The following is a 21648-nucleotide window of genomic DNA, read 5'->3' as shown; positions in this document are numbered from 1 at the left end:
CTTTAGGATGGTTCTGGGGTCAAAACAAACATCAGGGATGAATCTCCTGTTTGCTCCTGGGTCCCTGCTGCCCTACAGGCTCCTTTGAAGGCAAGTACCCTGATGTACTGATAAGGACAGCATCTCCCATGTGTGACTTTCCAGGAGGCCCAGGTATGAGGGCTCACAGTCCCACCCTTGTTACCAGGGAAACTGAACTCCTCATGGTGTCTGGCTGACTGCATCCTGCTCTGCACCTGGTCACCATGTGTCAGCCTTCACTGTCTGCAGGGAACTCAACTGATGCTGGGAGAAACTATTTACACACAGCCACCATGGGGACACTATGATTTAGGAAGCTCAGGGGCTTCACAAAGCCTGCTGCATGCCCAATTCAGGCATGGACCACCCCCAAGCACACAGAGCCACTCGTTCAATACCTTCCTAGGCTGGGGTCTGTGCAGGATGCTAGGCTCTCTGAGATGTAAACAGGAGATGCTGTAGTCCCGGAACCCAGGCTACAAGAGGGGCTGGAGCGTTGTCTCTGCCCAGAGAGGGGACTTGCTAGCCAGAGATCACACAGCAAGTCAAGGGGCAGAGCCAGGCCTTGAATCCAGGCCTCCTGACTCTGAGCCAAGTGCTTATCTTTGGGGAGGAGTTGACAAAGACGAGGGTGTGTCGGCCTGAATTGGGAGGGGGTTCTCGGGTTCCTTCCACACTCCTGAGACTTCCTTGGATGGCCCTCTTCCCCGTGATCTGTCTTATCATCCTGGAAATGACAGCATAAGTGCCAGGAAAAAAGGTGGGTACCTGTTGAGCCCAAGGTAGTGGTGGTTCCCCCAGAGATATGTCCACCTGGAATCTTGGAATGTGACCTGACTTGGAATAATGATCTTTGTGGATGTTGTTTAAGATCTCAAGATGAGATCATAAACCCAGTGATGAATGATCTTATGAAGACAGAAAAAGAGAAGACACAGCGCCAGAGGGAGAAGGCCGTGGAAAACCAAGGGATGCCAAGGCCTTCCAGCTGCGAGAGGGGCAGGGGACAATTCCCTCTCAGAGACTATGGAAGAATCCAGCCCTGCAGACAGCTCAATGTTGAACTTCTAGCTTCCAAACCATGAAAGAGTAAATTTCTGTTGTTCTAAGCTACCCAGTGTGTGGTAATATGTTACAGCAGACCTAGCAAGTCAATACATTTGGGGAGTCCAGCTGAGGGCAGGGTCTCAGCCAGCCCAGGTCCTCCTGTGTGGGCTTGGTCAAGGGCACGAGCTTCATTCTGATAGAGGTGGGGATGAGCTTGCTCACATCCTGCCTGCCTTCCACTCAAGCGTGAGTTCTAGAGGATGTCCAAGAAATGCAAAGCCAGACAGTAGATAAAGGCAGTAAAGCCAGATCTTCAGGAACCACTGCAGTAGGAGAAAGGGACTCCAGTGTAAAACTGAGCTTGCGTCCTCCATGTAGAGGCCACAGGGTGTTTTAGAGGGAGGATGAAGGGGTAGGGAGGGCTTCCCACGTGGCGCTAGTGGTAAAGAACCCACCTACCAATGCAAGAGACGTAAGAGACATGGGTTAGATCCCTGGGTCAGGAAGATTCCCTGGAGGAGGACATGGCAATCCACTCCAGTATTCCTGTCCAGACAATTCCTTGGACTGAGGAGTCTGGTGGGCTACAGTCTATAGTGTTGCAAAGAGTCGGACACACCAGAAGCAACAGCATGCAGGCACATACGCATGAGGGAGTAGGAAACTAGCAGGGGCGGGGGAAGAATCAGGGAAGTGAAAAACTGCAAAAAAACAGGCGGGAGCTGGCCAGTGTGATTAGGCCCCTGGGTTTGCTCACTGGAGCTTATGGAAGTGTGCTCTTATCCTCTCCCAGAGGCCAGGAGACACGAGCACCATCTTCACCATCGACTGGAACAGGCAGTAAATTTATTTGGCAGTCTTGAGCTTTCTTTCCCAGGCAGGAACTTGAGGAGGGGCTGCGCTGTTCCAGGGATACAGGGATACAGTTGGTTTTTTCTCATCCTCTCCCGTTGGTATGGGAAGTACATGAAATTGTGCTAAGAAGTCACATTCTTTACAGGCGAAGGTGGACAAGAGGGCTCAGAGGAGGCTGAGTTTGGTCAAAGAGAGAATCTTTGTCAAGAAGGTAGCAGTAGATGTGAGTCCCATTCTCCCAGCATGGAGGGAAAACAAACAAGTCAACAGGCCTCTGGAGAGAGTGGGGTGGGTCAGAAGGAAGGACATCTGAGCAGACAGGGGGCAGAGCTGTCAGGGAAGGAACGTAAGTCCAGACTGGACCTGAAGATGGTGAAGGCAGAACCGGCAGGGAAGGTGGCTGGGGGGTAGCATATGTGATGCATGAGACTTGGAAGTAAAGGAGCCAGTGGATCAGGAATGTGGAATTAGCAGAGGTGAGTGGAGACCTTGAAAGATGGGGCCTGGGCTGACCACAGTGGACAGGTGGAGTAGTACCAACATGCAGGGTCCCAAGCCTGGAGGTGGGATCAGACAGCAGCATTAAACCCTCTCCAGGTGATGCTAAGATGTAGCCCTGCTTGAGACCTGAGTGCTTTATCCTAAGGGGAATGTGCCCCCTTAAACAGCTGTGAGCATCCAGGAGGGTTGAGATCAAATCTCTTTTATTTAGAGGATTCCTGGGCAGAAGCTGGGAGAGTCTTGTTGAAGGTTCTAGCAATGACCCAGGGAAAGAAGAGGAAGCCTGGTCACTGCTTCCCAAGAGGAAACTGCCCACTCCAGGGCAGTGGGCGTGGGAGCGGGGAGGGATTCCAGTGGTGCTTGGAGGCAGCATTTGATGACTTGGAATGTGCCTGTGAAGGTGAGGTGGAGGCAGGAGGTAGATGCCCCTCCCCACACCTCTGCCCAGAGTAAAGCGATTGGAGATGCATTCCCTGTGGACTGAAACTCTAAAATATCAATAGCAGGACAATTGAGAGAGGAGACTGGGCCCTGCCCAGATAGAAGATCACAATGTCTCATTCTCAAAGTCAGGAGACCTTCCAGACTACACATGCGCAGAAAGGCTCCTTGGAGGTCAAAAGAAGAGTGTTGCTAAGAGACGCTCTACCCATAGCCCTCTTCAGTAGAATTCATCTTGGCTAAGAGATGCGTAGGCACACATGGGAGGATCCTGAGATATACCAGATATGAACCTTGAACCTGGCAGATCAAAATTATTGGCCAAAGGCGATCTGGAAGGAATGCCCCATAAAAGGAATTCAAACTTCCACAGTCGTGCAGTTCAGGCACTCTCCCTCTGAGTCTGCCCATGTATGTATCCACATGTATTGTACTCTTTTTTTTCCTTCTACAGAATACTTTACTTGTTTCACTACTTTCCATCTTTGTGGGCATTCTTTTTCTGCAAAGCCGAAGGGCCAAAGCCTTGTCACTGACCACTGGTGCTCAGTGATGCTCTCACCACTGAGACCCGACCTCAGTCTCTGGCCAGGAACCAAAGCCCCGCTTTAAGCTGCTGCAGGCTGAGGTCACTCAGGATCAAAGTGATACCAGATTTTTTGTGGACAGCTAGCTGCATGGCTACTGAGATAGGGAATCACGATGGGCAGAGAGGCCATCAAACAGTGACTGTGTGAGCTTGTTTGTCTTGTCTACATAAGTGGCGTTGGGAGATACAGAAATTGGGCCAAAGGTAGTCTGACCTGGGATGAAGCTGCGATAGCTGCCAGCACGTGGGCAGCAGTTAGAGATGGGGGACCTGCAATAGCATCCTGGGGGGTTTCATTTTTTTGAGGAATGGCTTGAGTCTCAGCAGTTGGAGAAGGGCCAAAGAGAGGCATAAGGAAATCAGGAGAAGGTGGGCAGCTGGGAGACAAAGCGAGAGAGAGTTTCAGGAAGGAGGGAGTCATCTTCAGCTCCCTAAGACGCCAAGAAGCCGGGTAGGATGAGGTTTAAAGATACCCAGTGGATCTGGAGGGACAAAGAACCTGGGTTGGGCCAGTTGGGCTGGCTCTCCCCCTGTCTCCTTCTCCTGGTCCCGAGGCTGAGGCTTGCCCTCTACTTGGAGCTCCAGGCAGCCCAGGTGTCAGGGGAGAAGGCAGTTTGGGGGACTCACAGGGAGAGAGTTCCAGCAGGTCATAAATGCTCAGCTGGTTTTAAAACAGGAACTTCAGAGGTTAGGTTTCTTCTCCTTTCTTGCCTTAGGAAGAGGGAATATAATTTTCCCCCTCATCTTCATGTCCTCTTCTAGGGCAGCCTGATTAATTATAGCAAACTTTCATTCAAGTATCACGTACAGACTGAAAAATGAACACTTCCTAAATGTGTAGCTCTGTGCAATTTCACAAAATGAATGTGCCCATGGGGTCACCCAGATGAGTCCAACCTACCTCTATAGCCTCAGAAGTCTCTCCAGGCCACAGGTTACCATGATTTTGACTTCCAACAATTTAGATGTGCTTTTCCAGTGTTCTTTTTAACTTTTTTTTCTGTTTTGCTGATTTTATTTTTATATTTTCTTATGAACAAGTAACACATTCCTCCCTAAGTTCTCTGAAAAAAGAAAAATTCTACCAAGTAAATTTGAAGATCTAACTGGCTTAATTCAATGAAATATGGACTGGGCAGCATCCCATCCAGCAGATAAAAAGGAGCTCCGAGGAGTTGCACAAAATGGAAGACTTTTATAGGCAGAAGGAGGCAGGCAAGGAAGCTATTCTAGCAAAGGGCAAGTTATTTCTAGGCAAGGTCACCATCCTCCTGTTGGGGAGGGAACCCCAATCTCAGGAGTGCTGACCAAGTAATTCCAGATTGACTGGACAAAATTCCAGATTGACCTTCCTGGGAGAGGCTGAAACTGCAATTGGGTTAGGCATTGTCTTAGTTTGTTGATGTTGGAGCTTAGCACAAGTGACTCCATTTTGGCCTTAAAAAAAAAAAGGTGCAAAACCCAAAGAGTTTGATACAAAAGAGTATGTCTACTGAAAATTCTGGCTTCTATCCCTGTTCTTTTCCATTCCCCCTACCTTACAGACCACGAGTTGGCAAACTTTTTCTGAAAAGGGCCAAAGAATCAATATTTTAGGCTTGCAGTCCCCGCGTGCTCTGTTGCAATGACTCAGTTCTGCCGTTGTCATGGAAAAGCAGCCAAAGAACCACACAGCACGTGCTCTTCTGTCAGGCTGATCTCGCTCACCATCATGTTTCTGAGATTCATCCTCCCCGTGGCATAGATTCCACTGCATGAGGATACCACTCTATTTATCCAAGCCACCAATGATGAGTGTTTGGGTAGCCCTAGTTCGGGGCTTTTCTGAACTGGGCAGCTATGAGCAGTCTTGCCTAGGTCTGCCAATTGACAGATGCTCATGTTTCTGCTGGACGAACACCCAGAAATGGAGTTGCTGGGTCAGAGGTGGGCACTCCATTTTAAGGTTTCAGATGAACAGCTTCCTAAGTCATCCAAGCTGAATGTGAAGATGGAGACAGAATTTGCAATGAGTGGTGGAGGGACAAAGAGGATGAGAGAGCAGGGCCAATGGGCAGCCTTCAGGAGACAGGAGCAGAGTGGATGGGTGGGGAGTCAGTGGAGAACTGGTATGAAGTTGGTTGGGAGACAGAAGATCCTGCCTGGGAACCACCCTTGCCTTCCCTCTTGTGGGACCCCACTGTCCCTGCCAACAGTGCTGGGGAAGACTTTGTCTTGAAGTTTCCTTGATCCTGGCTGCCAGGAAAATCAACAAAGAGATTTTCAAAAATCCCAAATGTTCTACCTCCATTCCTGGAAATTCTGATTCAGTTGTGTAGTAGAGTGCAGGCACTAGCAGCTTTTAAAGATTGTCTGGGAGATTCCAGGGAAGCCAGAAAAGAGGACCACTGGGCCTCATGTGGTAGTGGTCCCTAAGATCACAGATGGTCCCCAAGAATCTACCTGCCCACTGAAGACCACCCACCCACTGGCAAACTGTGTATCGGGCAGAGCTCCCAGATAGAAACAACAAAACTGGACTTAAGCAAGTGTATGCTGAAAGGATGTCCTTGGGAGGGTGTGAGGCTGTTTTCAGAACCTCCTGGGGCCTGGGCTGGGGAGGAACCCATAGCGGGCCGCCTTGGGAACTGCTCTCCTCCCAGCCTGCTGATCTGCCTGCTCTGGCCCTGACGGCGGCTCTCCTGCAGCCTCTGTGAACCTTTTCTGCCTGACCTGCACCCTGGACAGGACAGTGGCCAGGCTGTGCTTGGGGGCTGCACACCCAGCAGCCCTCAGAAGGATGTGGGGGCACAGGGAAGCCCCAGTGACTGCCCAGGGGCCCTGGCAGGGTCAGGGAGGGGTGGAGAATGCTCTGCCTCTTCCGGAAGGGGCTAAACTGGGCAGGATGAACACTCCCTGGTGGATGATGGTCAGTGGCTCCCCACTGTGGAACTTTCCGGCCCTCTCTCCAGTGGCCTGGATTCAGCAGCAGCACCAAAGCCCTGGACACACAGGACCCAAGTGAACTCTTGCCTGGGCCCCTGGGTCCAACAGAACAGAGACAGAACAGCGGTGTCCTTGGCCCCTTCCCTAAACTATCCTGCTCTTCTCACCAACAGCGCGACAGTTACCAGCCAGTTTGAGTGGTATTCCCTCTTGCTGTGGTCACTGCTGGCATTTGCTGGCTGAGGGTGACAGTCCCTCCATGAGCTGGTTTCGAGATCGGTCAGGGTAGAGCATGTTTCCCCCTGGGACCACCCAAGAGGATGAAATATATCAGGTCCCCAGGGAGTTCCCAGAAAGCTCTCTGGAAGCCCAGTGCCCCTCCAACCTCTGAGGTTTCTGGGGAAAAGGGGGGGCCGGCAGGGGGACCTGTGGAGCAGCTCCAAACCCCCACCCTCCACGGACTGGGCCACTTCCCTCACTTCCCTCCCTCTCACTGTGGGCTCAGGTGCTAGGAGCCATCTCTGAATCCATGGAAACCACACAGGAGACAGAAATCAGAAGGGAGGAGGGGGCTGAACACTGTCTTGCAAATCCTGGGGAGGAAGAAGGGAAACAGTCCTTTCCTCATAGTTAAAGCCTGAAACACCACATTTTTCTCCCCGGCAGTCACCCCATCGATGGTGGACTGGCTCCCATTTCTCACCAGGGAATAGAAAGGGAAACAGGGGGATTGGTGCTCTGGGAAGAGCCAGTAGGTCAGGGGTGGGGAGATGGGTCAGGGGAAGGGAGGAGGGCCTGGGGAGCAGGTGCTGGGGGGACTGTGGATTAGGCCATGGTGGGTGTGTAGAGGTGGGGGTCAGGGCTCAGGGCTCTAGGGCCGGCAAGTTGGGAAACGGGGTTCAGGAGTGGGGAGAGGCAGAGCTGCAGAGGTAGGGATGGGAGTTGGGACATCAGGGGGTGGAGACATGAAGTTGGTCATATAGGGTCTGGGCTCCCGTAAGCCAGGGTCGTCCCCCTGTCCAATAGCCCCAACTTTCCAGCTGTCCTCTGGCACTGCTCCGGAGTGCTGTCTGTGATCCTCATCAATAATATTAATAACCAGCCCTCTTCCTTCAAAACACAAACCAACCACTGACCTCCCCTCCCAGACAGAGTCTGACTGTGCGACTGGGGCCCCAGGAACTGGGAGGTGAGGTTGGACCAGGGTAGGAGCTGCAAGAGTGTTGGGGGCAGCTCCAACAGAACCCGTGGCCCGACCTAAAAACAAGCTCCCCAGTTTTCAAAGGGACTCCACAGAGTACAACTAAGATAGAGGTTTTCTTTTTTAAAGTGATTTTATTTATTTATTTGATTTTTTTAATGTGGACCCCTGTTTTGAAAATTTTATTGAATCTGTGACAATATTGCTTCTGTTTTATGTTTTGGTTTTCTGGCTGTGAAGTATGTGGGATCCCAGCTCCCCAACCAGGGATCAAACCTGGACCCCCTGTATTGGAAGGCAAAGTCTTAACCACTGGACCTCCAGGGAAGTCCCTACTACTTTTTAACGACACAAATGCCTGAATATATTCTCCTTTAAAAAAAATTTGGCCATTGGATAGAGGCACAGCCCCTCCAAGTCACCTCACAGCCCCTTCAGCCATCCCTGAAGACAGCACCAGTTTATCTTATTGCAGACTTCTTAAACACTTTTACAACATAAAACACATGTCTGCAGTGAATTCGTAGAACTGTCTATTGTTTTACAGGCTTGTAAACATAATGATATAACACAGGATGCACTGTTCTTCAACTTTTCACTCAACAAAATGCAGTTGAGATTTTGCCAAGTCGATACCTGTAGATCTAGGACATTCCTCTTAACGCATCTCAAATGTGAGAGCAGGAGAGAGTTCACGTGTGGATGAATGTGCCAGACAGATTCTAGTTTTTCGCTATCACAAATAATCCTTCAGCGAGCTTGCTGGCTTATGGCTTCTCTCCCTTTTATGAGGCAGAATTTCTTTAGGGCAGATAATGAGAATTGTGACTATCGGTCAGAAGGCTTTGTTTTTTATTTATTTTAAAAATTTTACTTGTTTATTTTTGACTGTGTTGCATCTTTGTTGCTGCATGGGCTTTTCCCTAGTTGCAGAGAGCGGGGGCTACTCTTGGTTGCAGTTCTTGGGCTCCTTGTTGCAGTGGTTTCTCTAGTTGTGGAGCATGGGCTCTAGGCCACGAGGGCTTCAACGGTTGTGGTTCCTGGGCTCTAGAGCACAGGCTCAGTAGGTGTGCTTCACAGCACGTGGGGTCTTCCTGGATTAAGGATCTAACCTGTGTCTCCTGAATTGGCAGGGAGATTCTTTACCACTGAGCCACCAGGGAAGCCCAGGAGGCTTTGTTTTAAATTGGGGGGAGGTGGGGAGGGGCAGGTTATAGCTATTTGCAAGGGGCTTCCCTGGTAGCTCAGCTGGTAAAGAATCTGCCTGCAGTGCGGGAGACCTGGGTTCGATCCCTGGGTTGGGAAGATCCCCTGGAGGAGGGCATGGCGACCCACTCCAGTATTTTTACCTGGAGAAGCCCCATGGATAGAGGAGTCTGGCATGCTATAGTCCACGGGGTCTTAAAGAATCAACACGACTGGTTGAGTAAGCATAGCACACAGCACCAAAGTAGGTGTGCCCATCTATTTTCCCACAGCCTTAGAACACTTGATGGGTTACAGGTTCTTTAGGCAACAGGAACAGGGGATCCATGGGCACCAAGGGTCCCTTGGCCAGTCCAGCGTGCTTTTCTGACTGGGCCATGGGGAGGGGAGAAGGAGGGGCCTCACGGGAAAGTGAGGCGTGAAAGGGCCCTCACCAAGGGGAAGGGAGGAAATAAATGTGTGGATGATGGAGGTGATGAGCTCAGGACCAATGCCCAGTGCCCATGCCTCATCCCTGGAGAGGCAGTGAACAGGCCCGGCAAAGGAGTGCATGTGACCTGAAGACACAAGAGAGGCTGAGCCGCCTTGGGTCGCCATCCACACAATAAGCCCCAAGTTGGCCACAAACCACCAGTGGTTGGAATGCTGATTAAAAGTCCATGTGCCTGGACCACACCTCAGCCCACCAAATCCAGATCTCTGAGGGGTGGGCTGCATGTCTGCCCCTCCCTTCACCACCCGAACAACCACACCGAGACAGCTTGGAGCCTGTCCTGTTCTGGGCGGGCCTTCCCCAGGGGACTTGGACCCCTTTAGAAGGGGGTTGTCTTAATCTTCAGATGGCTAGTGCCCTTGGTGATAGAAGGGACAGACTCTGTTGTTGGTATCAGACCCAAAACTAAAACTGGTTTCCCCTACAGCCAGTTCCGCAGACGGGCTCAAGGGGCATCCGAAAAGATTCTGGGAGCTCTTCTCAGTTCAGTTTGGGCCTCCCTGATGGCTCAGATGGTAAAGAGTTCACCTGCAATACAGGAGACCTGGGTTCAAACTCTGGGTTGGGAAGATTCCCTGGAGAAGGAAATGGACTACCCACTCCAGTATTCTTGTCTGGAGAATTCCATGGACAGAGGAACCTTGGGGGCTACAGTCCATGGAGTCACAGAGTCGGACAGGACTGAGCAATTAACACTTTCACTTTCTCCTCCAAGCAGAGGTGGTGTCCTGGGTAGATGCTAGGTCGTTTCTCCTCTCAGGCCCCCTTAAAGAAGGCCTGACTGCCCACCCCTGACCAGCCCTGTTGCCCTGGTCACCGCCCAGTCTCCCTGGGAGGAAGCTGGCAGAGGCCCCAGGCTGGGCGGGCAGCTAGCCCTCTGGGTGGATTCATGGTCTGGGAGGGGCCGCATGCGCAGAAGCTCCTGCCTCCAGCGTTTCCACTGTGAGATGATTTTCAGTAAATTCTCCCTCAAGTCCTAAATATTGATCTCCAAACTCTGGAAATAAAATTGTAATTTTCCCAAAGATAGTTTGAACAGAACGTCCAGGCAGGATGAGAAAGCGAGTGAGACCCCTGCCGGCTCCTGAAGCTGCCGGTGAACTTGACATCGGCTATGTGCCGTCTGAGACTGCGGATACAGTGGATGCAACATCTTGGGTATCTGTTAGACTCTTTTTTTTTAATTTTATTTCTTTATTTGGCTGTGCCGGGTCTTAGTTGAGGCACTTGAGATCTTAGTTGCGGCATGTGGGATCTAGTTTCTGGACCAGGGATTGAACCCAGGGCCCCTTGCATTGAGAGTGCAGAATCTCAGCCACTAGACCACCAGGGAAGTCCCTCCATTAATCTTTTCAACTGATACTCTGGATAGAATGACCAGCACTTGGAAGTGGGGCAGGTGTTCAGCTTGGACCGTCCGAGCCTTGGATGCAGGCAGGCATCTCTGCAGCAGGAGTCTGGTTTTCATCCACGTGAGAAGGTGCTTTGTTTTGGAAAGAGCAGAGCTCGCCTCATGTCTGCTGGTTGGCCTCCCTAGAGGTTTGGGTCTGTCTGAGCAAGGGTAGCCTGGGGCTTCCCAGGTGGTGCTAATGGTAAAGAACCCACCTGCCATTGCAGGAGACATAAGAGACGTGGGTTCGATGTCTGGGTTAGGAAGATCCCCTGGAGGAGGGCATAGCAACACACTTCCCTGGAGAATCCCATGGACAGAGGAGCCTGGTGGGCTGCAGATTACAGTCCATAGGGTTCCAAAGAGTCGGACATGACTGAAGCAACTTTGCATGCACACCCGAGCAAGGCTAACCTAGAGGTGAACTCCCCACTGACTGTCACCTCTCAGCTACCACTCCAGGCTACCCAGCTACAACCCCAGGCTTATGCGTCCCACACTGGCCTTGCTTTGGGGTGTGACAGTGCAGGCCAAGTTCGCAGGCCAGGCTCACTGGTTTTTGGCTCACAGGAAGTTCCATCAACTTAATCATTTGGATGTAATTGGTTCCAGTACCATCTCTATGACAGAAGCCCACCAACTCTTTTAGGCATTCCTGGGGGGTCCTCAGAGAGAGTCTTACAGAAACTCAGAGACCCCCCACTTCCTGTGCTTTAAGTCGGTTGCCCAGGAAGCCCCACCGGGGTCCCCATGTCTGCACCACCACTGCCCAGGCTGCCTTGTGCGGCCACAGGGCCATGTGGGGGTGCAGCCATGTGGTGCTGGGCGACCACCTCTGCGTGCCGAGGTCCCTGTAGTCAGACGATGCTCCAGGTAGAGCTGAGGCGATGGTCACACTCTCTCCCCAGGGCCCCACAGTGGGTACTGCTGGGACCCTGCACTTCCCAGAGCTCTGTGTGGAAACAGCCCCTCCAGCAGCTGTCCCCAGCCTCCCCTTGGGGTGTGAGTCCCAGGTTCCCCTCCCTCTGCCCTGTGTGCTAACCCAGCATAACAAACCCCCCAGTGCAAAGGCTCCAAACAACCAGTCAGATTCTGGATTCAGGGGCCGGCTTAGCAGGTTTCTGTTGGAAACATTCATGGGTCTACAGTCAGTTCTCACGTTGGCCAGAAGCTGATAATCCAAGCCAGCCTCGCCTGTGAGTCTGCGGGTCAGCAGGCTGTCCAACGGGCATCTCACATTCTGGCAGGCTGACCAGGGCATTGTCACCCAGTGGCGGGGCTCCCAAGAGCGGCAAGAGGATTTGGCTCCAGTAGATGAGCCCTTGCTGAGGCCCCGGCTTTTGCGGATGTCTTATTATCTAAAGTAAGTCATGTGGCCACTCCAGATTCAAGGGCTGGTGAAACAGACTCTACTTCTGGATGGGAGGGGCTGAGCATCACTAAGCAAGGATGAGAACACAGCAAGGAGAATTTGAGACCGATTTTGCAATCTATTGTGCGTTTCTAACCCCTCTCACAAACCTCCTTGCAGACTCTTCCCTACATGCAAATCCAGGCCTACAGGCAGAGCCCTGCTGGCTTTATAGGCAGGACCAAAAACCCAGGTCCAGCCAGGGATGCCCTCTCTGCAGCCTTCCTTGCTCATCTATTTCCCTGCATCTCTTAAGCATCTCTGTGTTTGGCTGGACTCCCAGCTCACATACAGGGAGCAAGACTGGCTCACCATGGCCAGGCAGCCCCAGGACCCAGCCAGTCCTCTGGAAGGGGGTAAGCACATACCACCTCGGCTTGTAGATATGGACTCAGCCATTTGTGTCCAAGTTCCTCTGTAGGTGGGCAGGGCTGACAGTGATCTCATAGGGCATCTCGCCCACCTTCATGCCTTAAGGATCAGGGTCCTGGTGCTTTCCTGTTGCCCCTACTTCTCACATGACCACTGAAATAAGGATGACAGCCATCTTGAGTTGAGGACTGTGCTGAGTGTCTCATAGAATCACCCAACTAATCTCTTCAACAGTCCTCTGAGCTGAGACCCATCACCCACAGTTTACCAAGGAGGCTCAGAGAGGTTGGGTAACTTGCCCAGTGCCACACAGTGAATCAAGTTTGAAAAAGCCAGGGATGGGACCTAGACTTCTGCATCCACATTCCCAATCTCTATGTACATGCTCTTGGATAATAAGCACCATAAAAAGTATCATAAGTGACCCCTGCCATATTTGTATAGTCTAAACTGTCCCCCGGGATTCCCTGATAGCTCAGCTGGTAAAGATTCTGCCTGCAATGCAGGAGACCCTGGTTCGGTTCCTGGGTTGGGAAGAACCCCTGGAGAAGGGCATGGCAATCCAATCCAGTATTCTTGCCTGGAGAATCCCCATGGGCAGTGGAGCCTGATGGGCTACAGTCCATGGGGTCGCAAAGAGCTGGACACGACTGAGCGACTAAGCGCAATAGAGCAAACAGTCATCCAAGAGCCCCAGAGTTCATGGCCTCCTCTGCCTCTGGGAACTGCCTTGTTAAGCAAAAGCACCTTTTTGTCTCAAAATGGGGAACTCAGGGGACCCACATGTACTTCTTTTCTTTCTTCACTGCACGATTTCTAACGGGTTTTTCTTGCTTGGGGATATTTCCTTGACAATGTTACAGAGGCGGGACCAGGTTAGGCCTTTAGAGTTGAAGAAATGAAAAAAATGATGTATCCTCTCATGTAAACTGGAAAAAAAAAAAAACCATGAAACAAGAAACTCACTGTTGTGTTGAAATGAAAATTGCTGCCTTCTAGACTTTTAAACTGCAACATTCAGGACTAGCCTGTCCAAGTTGAACTTTTCAAGATACTATTTAGGGGCAGTTGCCGGCCCATTGGGACCTGCAAAAATGTGTGTCGCAGGGACTTGTGTACATCTCCCAGCATCTTAACCATCACCTGTTTGGAGAATGGGACTCAGTGAGATACCAGGCACTCAACCCTTCCCTCCTCATCGCAGAAATCCAGAGGGACAAGATAGCCAGAGTGTGGGCATGAGTCTTGGGCTCAACCAGTGGCCGCATTGCCTTCTAAGAGCTTTGGTTGTGCAAAGAAGCCAGGATCCTGTGACAGTCCAGGGTGATGTCCAAGAATAGGGGTAGTGGCAACAATTTAGGGCAGCAATGTGTGGTGTGGCCTGGCTGTGCACTTAGCTACCAGTCTATCTGGTCTCCTTCTGTTTTCTGAAACTGACTCTCCTCCATATTGTCTCCTGATATCCCCCGACACATCCTCCTCTATTTGAGGTTGGCCAGACTCAAGGGACTCTTGGCTACAAGGAATCCTGATGAGCATGGGGTTTAAAAAGGGAAGAGACTGTGAAGAGGTAGGCAGCCAGCCAGCCTGGGAGACTTGGCAGTCACATGAGGGGAGTGGGAAGGGGCTGCCAGAAGAGAGAGGTGGGAGGGATGGGGGGAGACAAGGCACTGAGGAGGAAGGAAAGACAGGTGTGAGGTCAGGAGAGGGAGCAGTCACTCCAGTCTTGCAGGTGGCACGGACAGGCTAGGTGGCTGCTGGGGACATGGTCGGTAGGTGATTTCATGAAGGACTGAAATCAACTCCCTTAAAATGACACCCTGACAGTAACCCATGAGACAGGCAGCTGTGAATGTCAGCAGGAACGTCAGAGATGTTCAGTACCTTGCAGATGGGTAGAGGGAGAACCCATCCCCCTAGGAGATTTCTCTCCAGGACACAAGCCACAGAAACCAATTTCCCTGCGCTGGGACACAACACTCCTACTTCTGAATTTTGTTCATTTTATCAAGATTTTGAAATGTGGTAAATAAAGTTACACCAACGAACAGCCTCATGCAACATGGCAAATGCAATAAAGGTGAAAGCAATAAAAGGTGGAGAGACCAGCCACTAGGCACCGATACGACTCCTAAGAAATAAAAGTAATTATCACCTGCACAACCTGGCCAGCCCATTCCTCGTGCGCGAAAGAAAACCATTTCAGAACTTTATTTCCTATATTGAATGTTGATAATTGGATGTATTTATAAGTCTCTCTGGAAGAAAACAGCTTGTGGTTTCAAGATGAGAAAACAGTCTTCCAAACAGTGAAAAACAATATATTCTCCATTTTCACACACACACACACACACACACGAGCTTGTTTCCTCTGCTGTTTTTAAGGTGCTGTTGGAATGATTTGCCTTTCCAAAGGCATCGTTCCATTTCTCATCTTGAATTGCCTCGTAGACCCTGGCAGAGCAGTCAGAGGGGACCACTTCATCTGAGCCGGTGACGGGGCTTCCTAGGGAAGGCCCCGGGGCTGCTGCCCACCTCTTTTATGCAGGAAGATGGATGCCCAGGTGGGCCAGGCAGGGCCAGCGAGGGCAAGAGGAGTGTGAGGTGGCGTGGGGGCTCCTCTGGGGGGCTGAGGGATGGCAGTGACAGTTGTGGCATGGCCTGGAGGAGGCAGCCAGCCAGGCTGGCCCCAGGAGTCGGAGAGCGACGGCTGCAGCTGCTGCTGATGTTGCAAAGGCTGAGGGCTGAGAGCTGCCAGAACCGTGATGGAGAGGCGGCCTCCTGGGCATTTCATTTCCATCATGCACCTTCCTTCCCCACTTGGGAAGAGGTTGGGTTAGACAATACCACCCCCGCCTCCCCTTTCACACCCTCTCTTCTTTCTGTTCGGTCGGTTTCCTGAGCCCCGTCTTTCATTGTCAGAAAAAGCAAAGGGTCACAGAAATCTCACATGCCACCCCGTGTGGGGTGCCACCCTCTGAGACTGGTGCCCCCATACAGTTGGCACAGAGCCTCTTGCCAGCTCCTCCCGCCCCAGACATGGACTCGGACCCCTCTGCTCTTCTGCTCAGAAGCCCTCAGTAACCCCCTAACTCGTCACACATCCCTGCTTTAGGCCCTCCCAGATGGTGGGCTCCTTGGGGATGATGCTGGGGGCCCCTTCTTCCTCCTCTGCTCCCAGACCTCCAGGATCTGCATGTGGCACAGCTTGATAGCGGGGCAGAGCCAGCATCCAATGCGGTGACACAGAGCCTTCCGGCAGACCAGCGTCCTTAGTATGTCGTAGAAGATGGAAGGTGCCCAGGTCCTCCAGGTCTTCCAGGGACGCTCCTGTGAGGCCCCGAGTCAGAGTCTGGCTGGTGGCCACCTCCGGGCCAACCATCTCCAGGCAGCCAGCTGTCAGTAGTGTCCATGGAGCTGCAGGGGCATGCTGCCTGGGTCAAGCAGGGTGGGCAGAGAGGGGAAACCTGGCAGGACATGCTCTCACAGAGACAAAGGGAGCCCTGGGAGCTCCGAGGAGAAGGTTTCCTGGGACCAAGTTCCTTTGTGGGCTCTGGCCGGGGCAGGGCACTTCTCAAGAGCCACAATGCCCCGGCCACCGGGCCAGCAGAGTGCAAACACCTCTCAGCCACTTGTAGGTCACGATGAGGGGCGACTATTTCAGCCAAGGGTCTGTGACCTCAGAGGGGACGCTGCGTGAGGCCTGAGAGTGCTGGCTGGAGCTCTCTCTTGCTGATTTATACACTCTCGCTCCAACCCTCTAAAATCAATCTTTCCCCAATTGCCTCCTGGCTCCCAGCAGCGTTCAGGGTCGGCCCTGCATGAGTAACTATGCAATCTTCTCCCATTCCCAGGGCTGCTTCTCTTGGAGCCCCTGCCAGAGCCCTGATAAGGAGGGGGTGAGAGTGGGGACAGCCCTGCCAGAGCCTCTGATGGGAAGGGGTGAGCAGTGGCGAGCAGCCCTCTGTGCCAGGCTCACTGGCGGGGTAAGCCCACCATCCAGACAGACCTGGGTGGGCAGGAATTAGGGGCAGCCCTCCCCCTCCAGCACTGCCCGCAAACAAGGGCACCCCACTCAGTCGGTAGGTGACCTCCCCCTATTATTTTGTGACTGTTTAGGATAATTACTTCTTTTTCATATTAATAAACACTCAGAACTGGCAGCTGGCTTAATTCTGACATATTTTCTGTCAAAAGAAAAGGTGGAGGGGTGGTGATTAGCTCCAGGGCAGGTTTTCCTTCCACAAAAGAGCATGAGAAGCTCATTCTGCTCACTCTTTGTTGTTTTTAAAAAGTGTCTCTTATTAGAGAATCAAGTTTCTCCAGCTGAAGGTGGAAAACTGCTTAATGGAAATGAGGGTGGGGGAGTCCAAGTTCTCAGAAAACTGGGCTGGGCAGTGGGGTGTGGGGCTTATACCTCTGCTCAGCTTCTTTGAAACTGCCAAGAGGGCAGATAGGTCCTCTCTGGGGTCCCTGGAGGAAGTGGGGAGTGGGAGGAAGGATGGGGGTCCCCTCCTTCCATCAAGTCTCCGTGGCTTTATCTGGGTGAGGGAGGTGGGAAGGGCTGTCTGGAGGAGCTGCCGGCCTCCTTACAGCTTTGGCCATTTTAGCTGTGCCACAGGCTGAAGATGCCTGGATGTTTGTTCGTGAAGTCCAACAGCAGCCCCATGAGGCAAGAACCATTAGCTCCCACCTGACAGATGAAGAAACGAGGGATGGCGCTCAACAAGAAGCAGGAACGCTTCAAGTCACCCACCCTGCTTATGCTTCGACTTGCCCTTTCCGCCTGTTTAAGGGGCTGCTCTTTTCCCAGCTTTGTGGGGGCAAACAGCAGCTGCTTCTCTGTCCCTGGTGGTTCCCTAGCTCAGTCACGGTGACCCACATCCTGATCCTAACAAAGAAACAAGAGGAACCCCAAAAGCCAAACAGAAGCTACTTCCAGCTGTGAGATAGCTAGGGGCTGTGGGCATGTGCTGGGCCCCTCCTCCTGTCCACCCACATCTGCACGGCCTCGTGTGGCCCAGAACTCAAGGGGTACCCCCTCCCACTAGCCCTGGGCCCCTTTACAGAGAGGGTGTGAGTCACTCCCAAGTCACTACTGCATGAACTCAGCCCCGGTGTGAACTTGGGTGAGTTATTTTGTTATAGCCATGCTTTCCAGGAAACAAACTCACTCAGAAGGACAATACAGATAGTGGAGTGCAGTTTATTACATCGGCGGGTCCAAGGCAGAGTCTCCTCTTAGCCAAGGACCCCGACCAGCATTTGTGAAAATCTTTTATACCCCATGTGTACGTGTCCAAACCCACCACCCCAAATCCCTTGAGGCTTACAAAGGAAGAGTAAATACAATCACAATAACTCCATCATTCACATGTTATGTGTTAAAACAGTTAATAATCAATAAGCCCGAGGTTACATTCCAACCAGTTAATAACCGATAAGCCTGTGCTTACATTCTGATAGATAGTGTCCGGAGGCAGGGGTGATTAGTGTCTGTTTTCTCTTAGGATATGATCTTCAAGGTTCCCCTATCCGGAGGGGGTCTTATCCTTCCATTGTTGTTCCCACAGGCACTAAGCAGAGAGTTCAGAGACCACTGGAGAGGTGGCCGAGCATGTTCAGCACGGACAGACCTGAGGTGGAGTCCGGGACCTATGAATTCCTTCTTCAATTTATCTCTCTGGGCCTCAGTTTCCTCATCTGTAAAATGGCATTAAGGACAAAGCCCACCTCACAGGGCTCTTTTGAGGATTCAGTGAACTGACATTCGCAAAGCACTGGGGCACAGTAAGTGCTCCATACCTGCTAGTGTTACTGTTATTCTAAGGTACCAACAGCATAGGGAGCTGCCTTGCGTCAATTACAAACTGGCACTTACCAAGAGCATTGCCAACAACTGAATGACAAAGGCATTTACCATCTACCTCTACGGAGATTGAACCCCCTGCTGCCATAGCTGATGACCTTCAACAACCCCTGAGGGAGTTCAGGGTGGAGTGAGACACTCCTTGCTCCAGGGAATCTGGTGGGACAGGTCTTTAGATAGCTGGATGTTTTTAGAAACAGATTTTATGATCTCTATGATCTCAATCCTTGCATCTCCTCATGTTTAGAGAAGCACTGAGTCCCTTCATGGTGACATCAGATCCTCATGAATAACAAAAACCCTTTTGTAAAATGAGTGCTTCAAGTTATTGAACGCCCGCTTCACCAAAACCTTATATATCGACCTTCCCCCACTGCTGCTTTGGAGCAGTCTCTTAGAGCTATCTGAGATGCTGCCTCCCGGGCTGCAGTCCTCATTTTGTCCCAAATAAAACTTAACTGGTTCCACAGAGTTGGAACTCTGTGGGAGAAGATGAGGGTGGGATGTTTCGAAAGAACAGCATGTATATTATCTATGGTGAAACAGATCACCAGCCCAGGTGGGATGCATGAGTCAAGTGCTCGGGCCTGGTGGGCTGGGAAGACCCAGAGGAATCGGGTGGAGAGGGAGGTGGGAGGGGGGATCGGGATGGGGAACACGTGTAACTCTATGGCTGATTCATATCAATGTATGACAAAACTCACTGAAAAAAAAAAAAAACAAACTGGTAACTCTCAAGCTGTACATCTTTTTTAGTCAACACTTGGAATATTTACTTACCATCCCCCTTCCTGCCCCACTTCTCAACTCTCTGGAGCCTGCACCCAACTAGAGTGCACAGCTGGGCAAGGGTGGGGGGTGACCCTCTGATCGATTCTCCATCCTGAACTGTGCGCTCTCTGTGGCCGCTTCTCCCTAGCCCTCCTCAGGCAGTGCAAGATCTGACCCTTGCTCACCTCTGAGGCTGCACCTCCCCTCTCTCCTGGACACTGAACTTTTAGGTTACTTCAATTGCCCTGGCCCTTGCTCAAGCCATTTCCCTTCTTAAGCCAACCACTGTCACCTCTGCCCGTTACTAGACTGGGTCAGAGGCTCCTCTCTCAAGGTGTCTTTCCCCCTGGGCAGGCTGGGACGTCGGGTGAAGGGCAGAATCAAGGTATTCACTGCCTCGGGTATGTTCGCTTCTATTCTGGAAAAGCCTCCGCCCGCACCTCAGCCGCACCCCTGCAGCAAGAGGCGGGCGACCAGACAGATTCTCCACCTCCTCCAGGGCTCCGCCCCTCCGGGTCGGGGGAAGCGCTTCGCCGGAGGGCACTGGACAGGGGCTCCCGGCCCCGCCCACCAGCCCCGCCCAGGCCCCGCCCATCCAGCCCCGCCCCCCCGGAGTGGGACCTGGTCGGGCTCAGCTGACGCCCCTCCTCACGTGACGCTGGAGCTGGGGAAGCATGGCGGCGGCCACCGGGTGAGTGCTGCCGCTGTCCCTGGCCCTTGGCCGGCGGCGCGGCGCGGGGGCCTTGGGCCTGCCGATTGGACAGCGGGTGAGAGCCCCGCGCTGCCAGGCCGCGTCCCCGCCGGGCGTGCAGTGAGGCCGTGGGCAGCGCGCTTCTTCGCGCGGGTCGGTCCTCCGAGCGCTGGGCATCCGGCTGCGAGTCCCCTCACTGGCCGCTGCTCATTGCCCTCAGGGCCGCCGTGGCGCTCAGGCCCCACTCGCGTGTGTGGCGTCCCCACTGTGCGGCCGAGGTGGGTCTCGGATCCACACGCGCGTTCAGTCATGGAACTCCGATGGGAAGGCGGCGTTGCCAGGGTGCTGGGGTCCTGGGGATCCCGGGAAGAGGCAGCATTTGAGATGGCCTTGGAATCCTCTTCCCTAGCTAGGCAATTCCACTCTTTCTTCAGTGCCCAGATGGAACCTCCTCAGAGAAGCCTTCCCTAAGCACCTTTCCCACTCTTAGCACCACTTGGTTAATAATATAGTACCTTAAAAAAAAAAAAAAAGAAAACCCAACGAACCTGTTCTTGTCCTCTCTCCGTTTAGAGTGTGAGGTTAGGGCCTTTGTCTCCTTCACCCCTGGGCCTCATTTGCCTTACATACATGCCTCATAAATCCTGCCCAATAGAAGAATGGTGAGTGGTCCTAGTGGAAGGAAGTGTGGACAGATGGGCTCACTGGAGCACTGGAGAGTGTCCAAGATGAAGGAACATTCCAGACAAAGGTTGAGAGTGTTCTGGGACAGGGGACAATGGAGTGTGTCCCTGTGCTGGAGCGCACAGGTGTGTCCCAGCTGGCTTTTCTAGACTTTGTCCTAAGGGACTGGGACATTCCAAGGGTTTTAATCTGCTCAGATCTGCCTTTTAGATAACTATCTTCTGAGCTATGGGTGAGTTCTGCCTTTTAGATAACTACTTCTTGAGCTATTGTGAGTTTAGGGCAAGACCTGGGCCTGGAGATGCTGGGGCTGGAATGGGGTGTGGTAGATAGAGCGAAGGCATTGCTCTAGATGCCAGGCCAGAACTGAGATCAGAATGGGGAAACTGGTGGACTAAATGGGCGTCTCTCTTTGGAAGGTAGGGAGAATGGCAACAGAAAATGGCCCCCGAGGTTGGGAGAGCTTAGGACAAACAAACACGTTATTACAAATTAAACACGTAATAGGACCCTGCTGTATTCCAGAAAGAGTACTGGGTCTACCCTTAGGTGTTCACGGGCCACCTGGGTAGATGTCATTCATCTGTCTGCCTCTTAATGGGTGCCTTGGACGTGCACGGGTTCTGAGCTCAGGGGAGGGTGTGGGTGGGCTTCACTCCCTGGATGGCATTTGTGCTAGTCCTTGAGTACCCCTCAGGCAGATAACTAAGTCTCACATGAATGTCATGGAATCCAGGGTCAGACCCTTGAACCCAGCCTGTGACCCTGTCTTAAAGCGCACAGTGAGCAGTAGGTGCGGGCCCGTGCCCAGATGTGGTTCTGTTACCACTGTATCCGGGCCACCATGTGGTCACAGGGAGTTCCAGTTGCTACATTTGGGTTCAGGGCTCCATGCTGGTTTGAGGTCTGTGCTACCAAAGGTACAGTGAGCCAGGCTGGTGATTGGATGGGCATGGGCCTCGAGCTGGCTGAATCCTGGAGGGAAGGCCTTTGTAGCGAAGCTGATTCTCTGGGCCATGTGCAGTAAAAGCTGAGTGACAGAGGTCTTGGAGAGGTGTGTAATGGGAAGGGAGACCTGAGAGGTAGCTTCCAGAGCTTAATAGGCCCTCCTTGGCAAGAACCACCCCAGGCTGGTGTTGGTGGCCTTGCTGGACCCTTGGAACCCAGCAACTTCCTTAGGT

General features: G+C 52.4%; 1 protein-coding gene across 2 annotated transcripts in view; it reads left to right on the top strand.

The window, feature by feature from the left end:
• Positions 1-19692: 19692 nt before the first annotated feature.
• PEPD (peptidase D) overlaps positions 19693-21648 on the top strand; it is a 118632-nt gene continuing 116676 nt past the window's right edge. For both annotated transcript variants that reach the window (XM_065925768.1, XM_065925767.1), the window contains exon 1: positions 19693-19783. In XM_065925768.1, coding sequence (XP_065781840.1) covers positions 19767-19783 — 17 coding nt within the window. In that variant the 5' untranslated portion in view covers positions 19693-19766. The remainder of the gene's footprint in view (positions 19784-21648) is intronic.

The sequence above is a fragment of the Muntiacus reevesi genome, chromosome 2 (genome assembly GCF_963930625.1).
Source record: "Muntiacus reevesi chromosome 2, mMunRee1.1, whole genome shotgun sequence".
In the NCBI taxonomy this organism is placed as follows: domain Eukaryota; kingdom Metazoa; phylum Chordata; class Mammalia; order Artiodactyla; family Cervidae; genus Muntiacus; species Muntiacus reevesi.
This window is presented reverse-complemented; position numbering and strand designations above follow the sequence as displayed.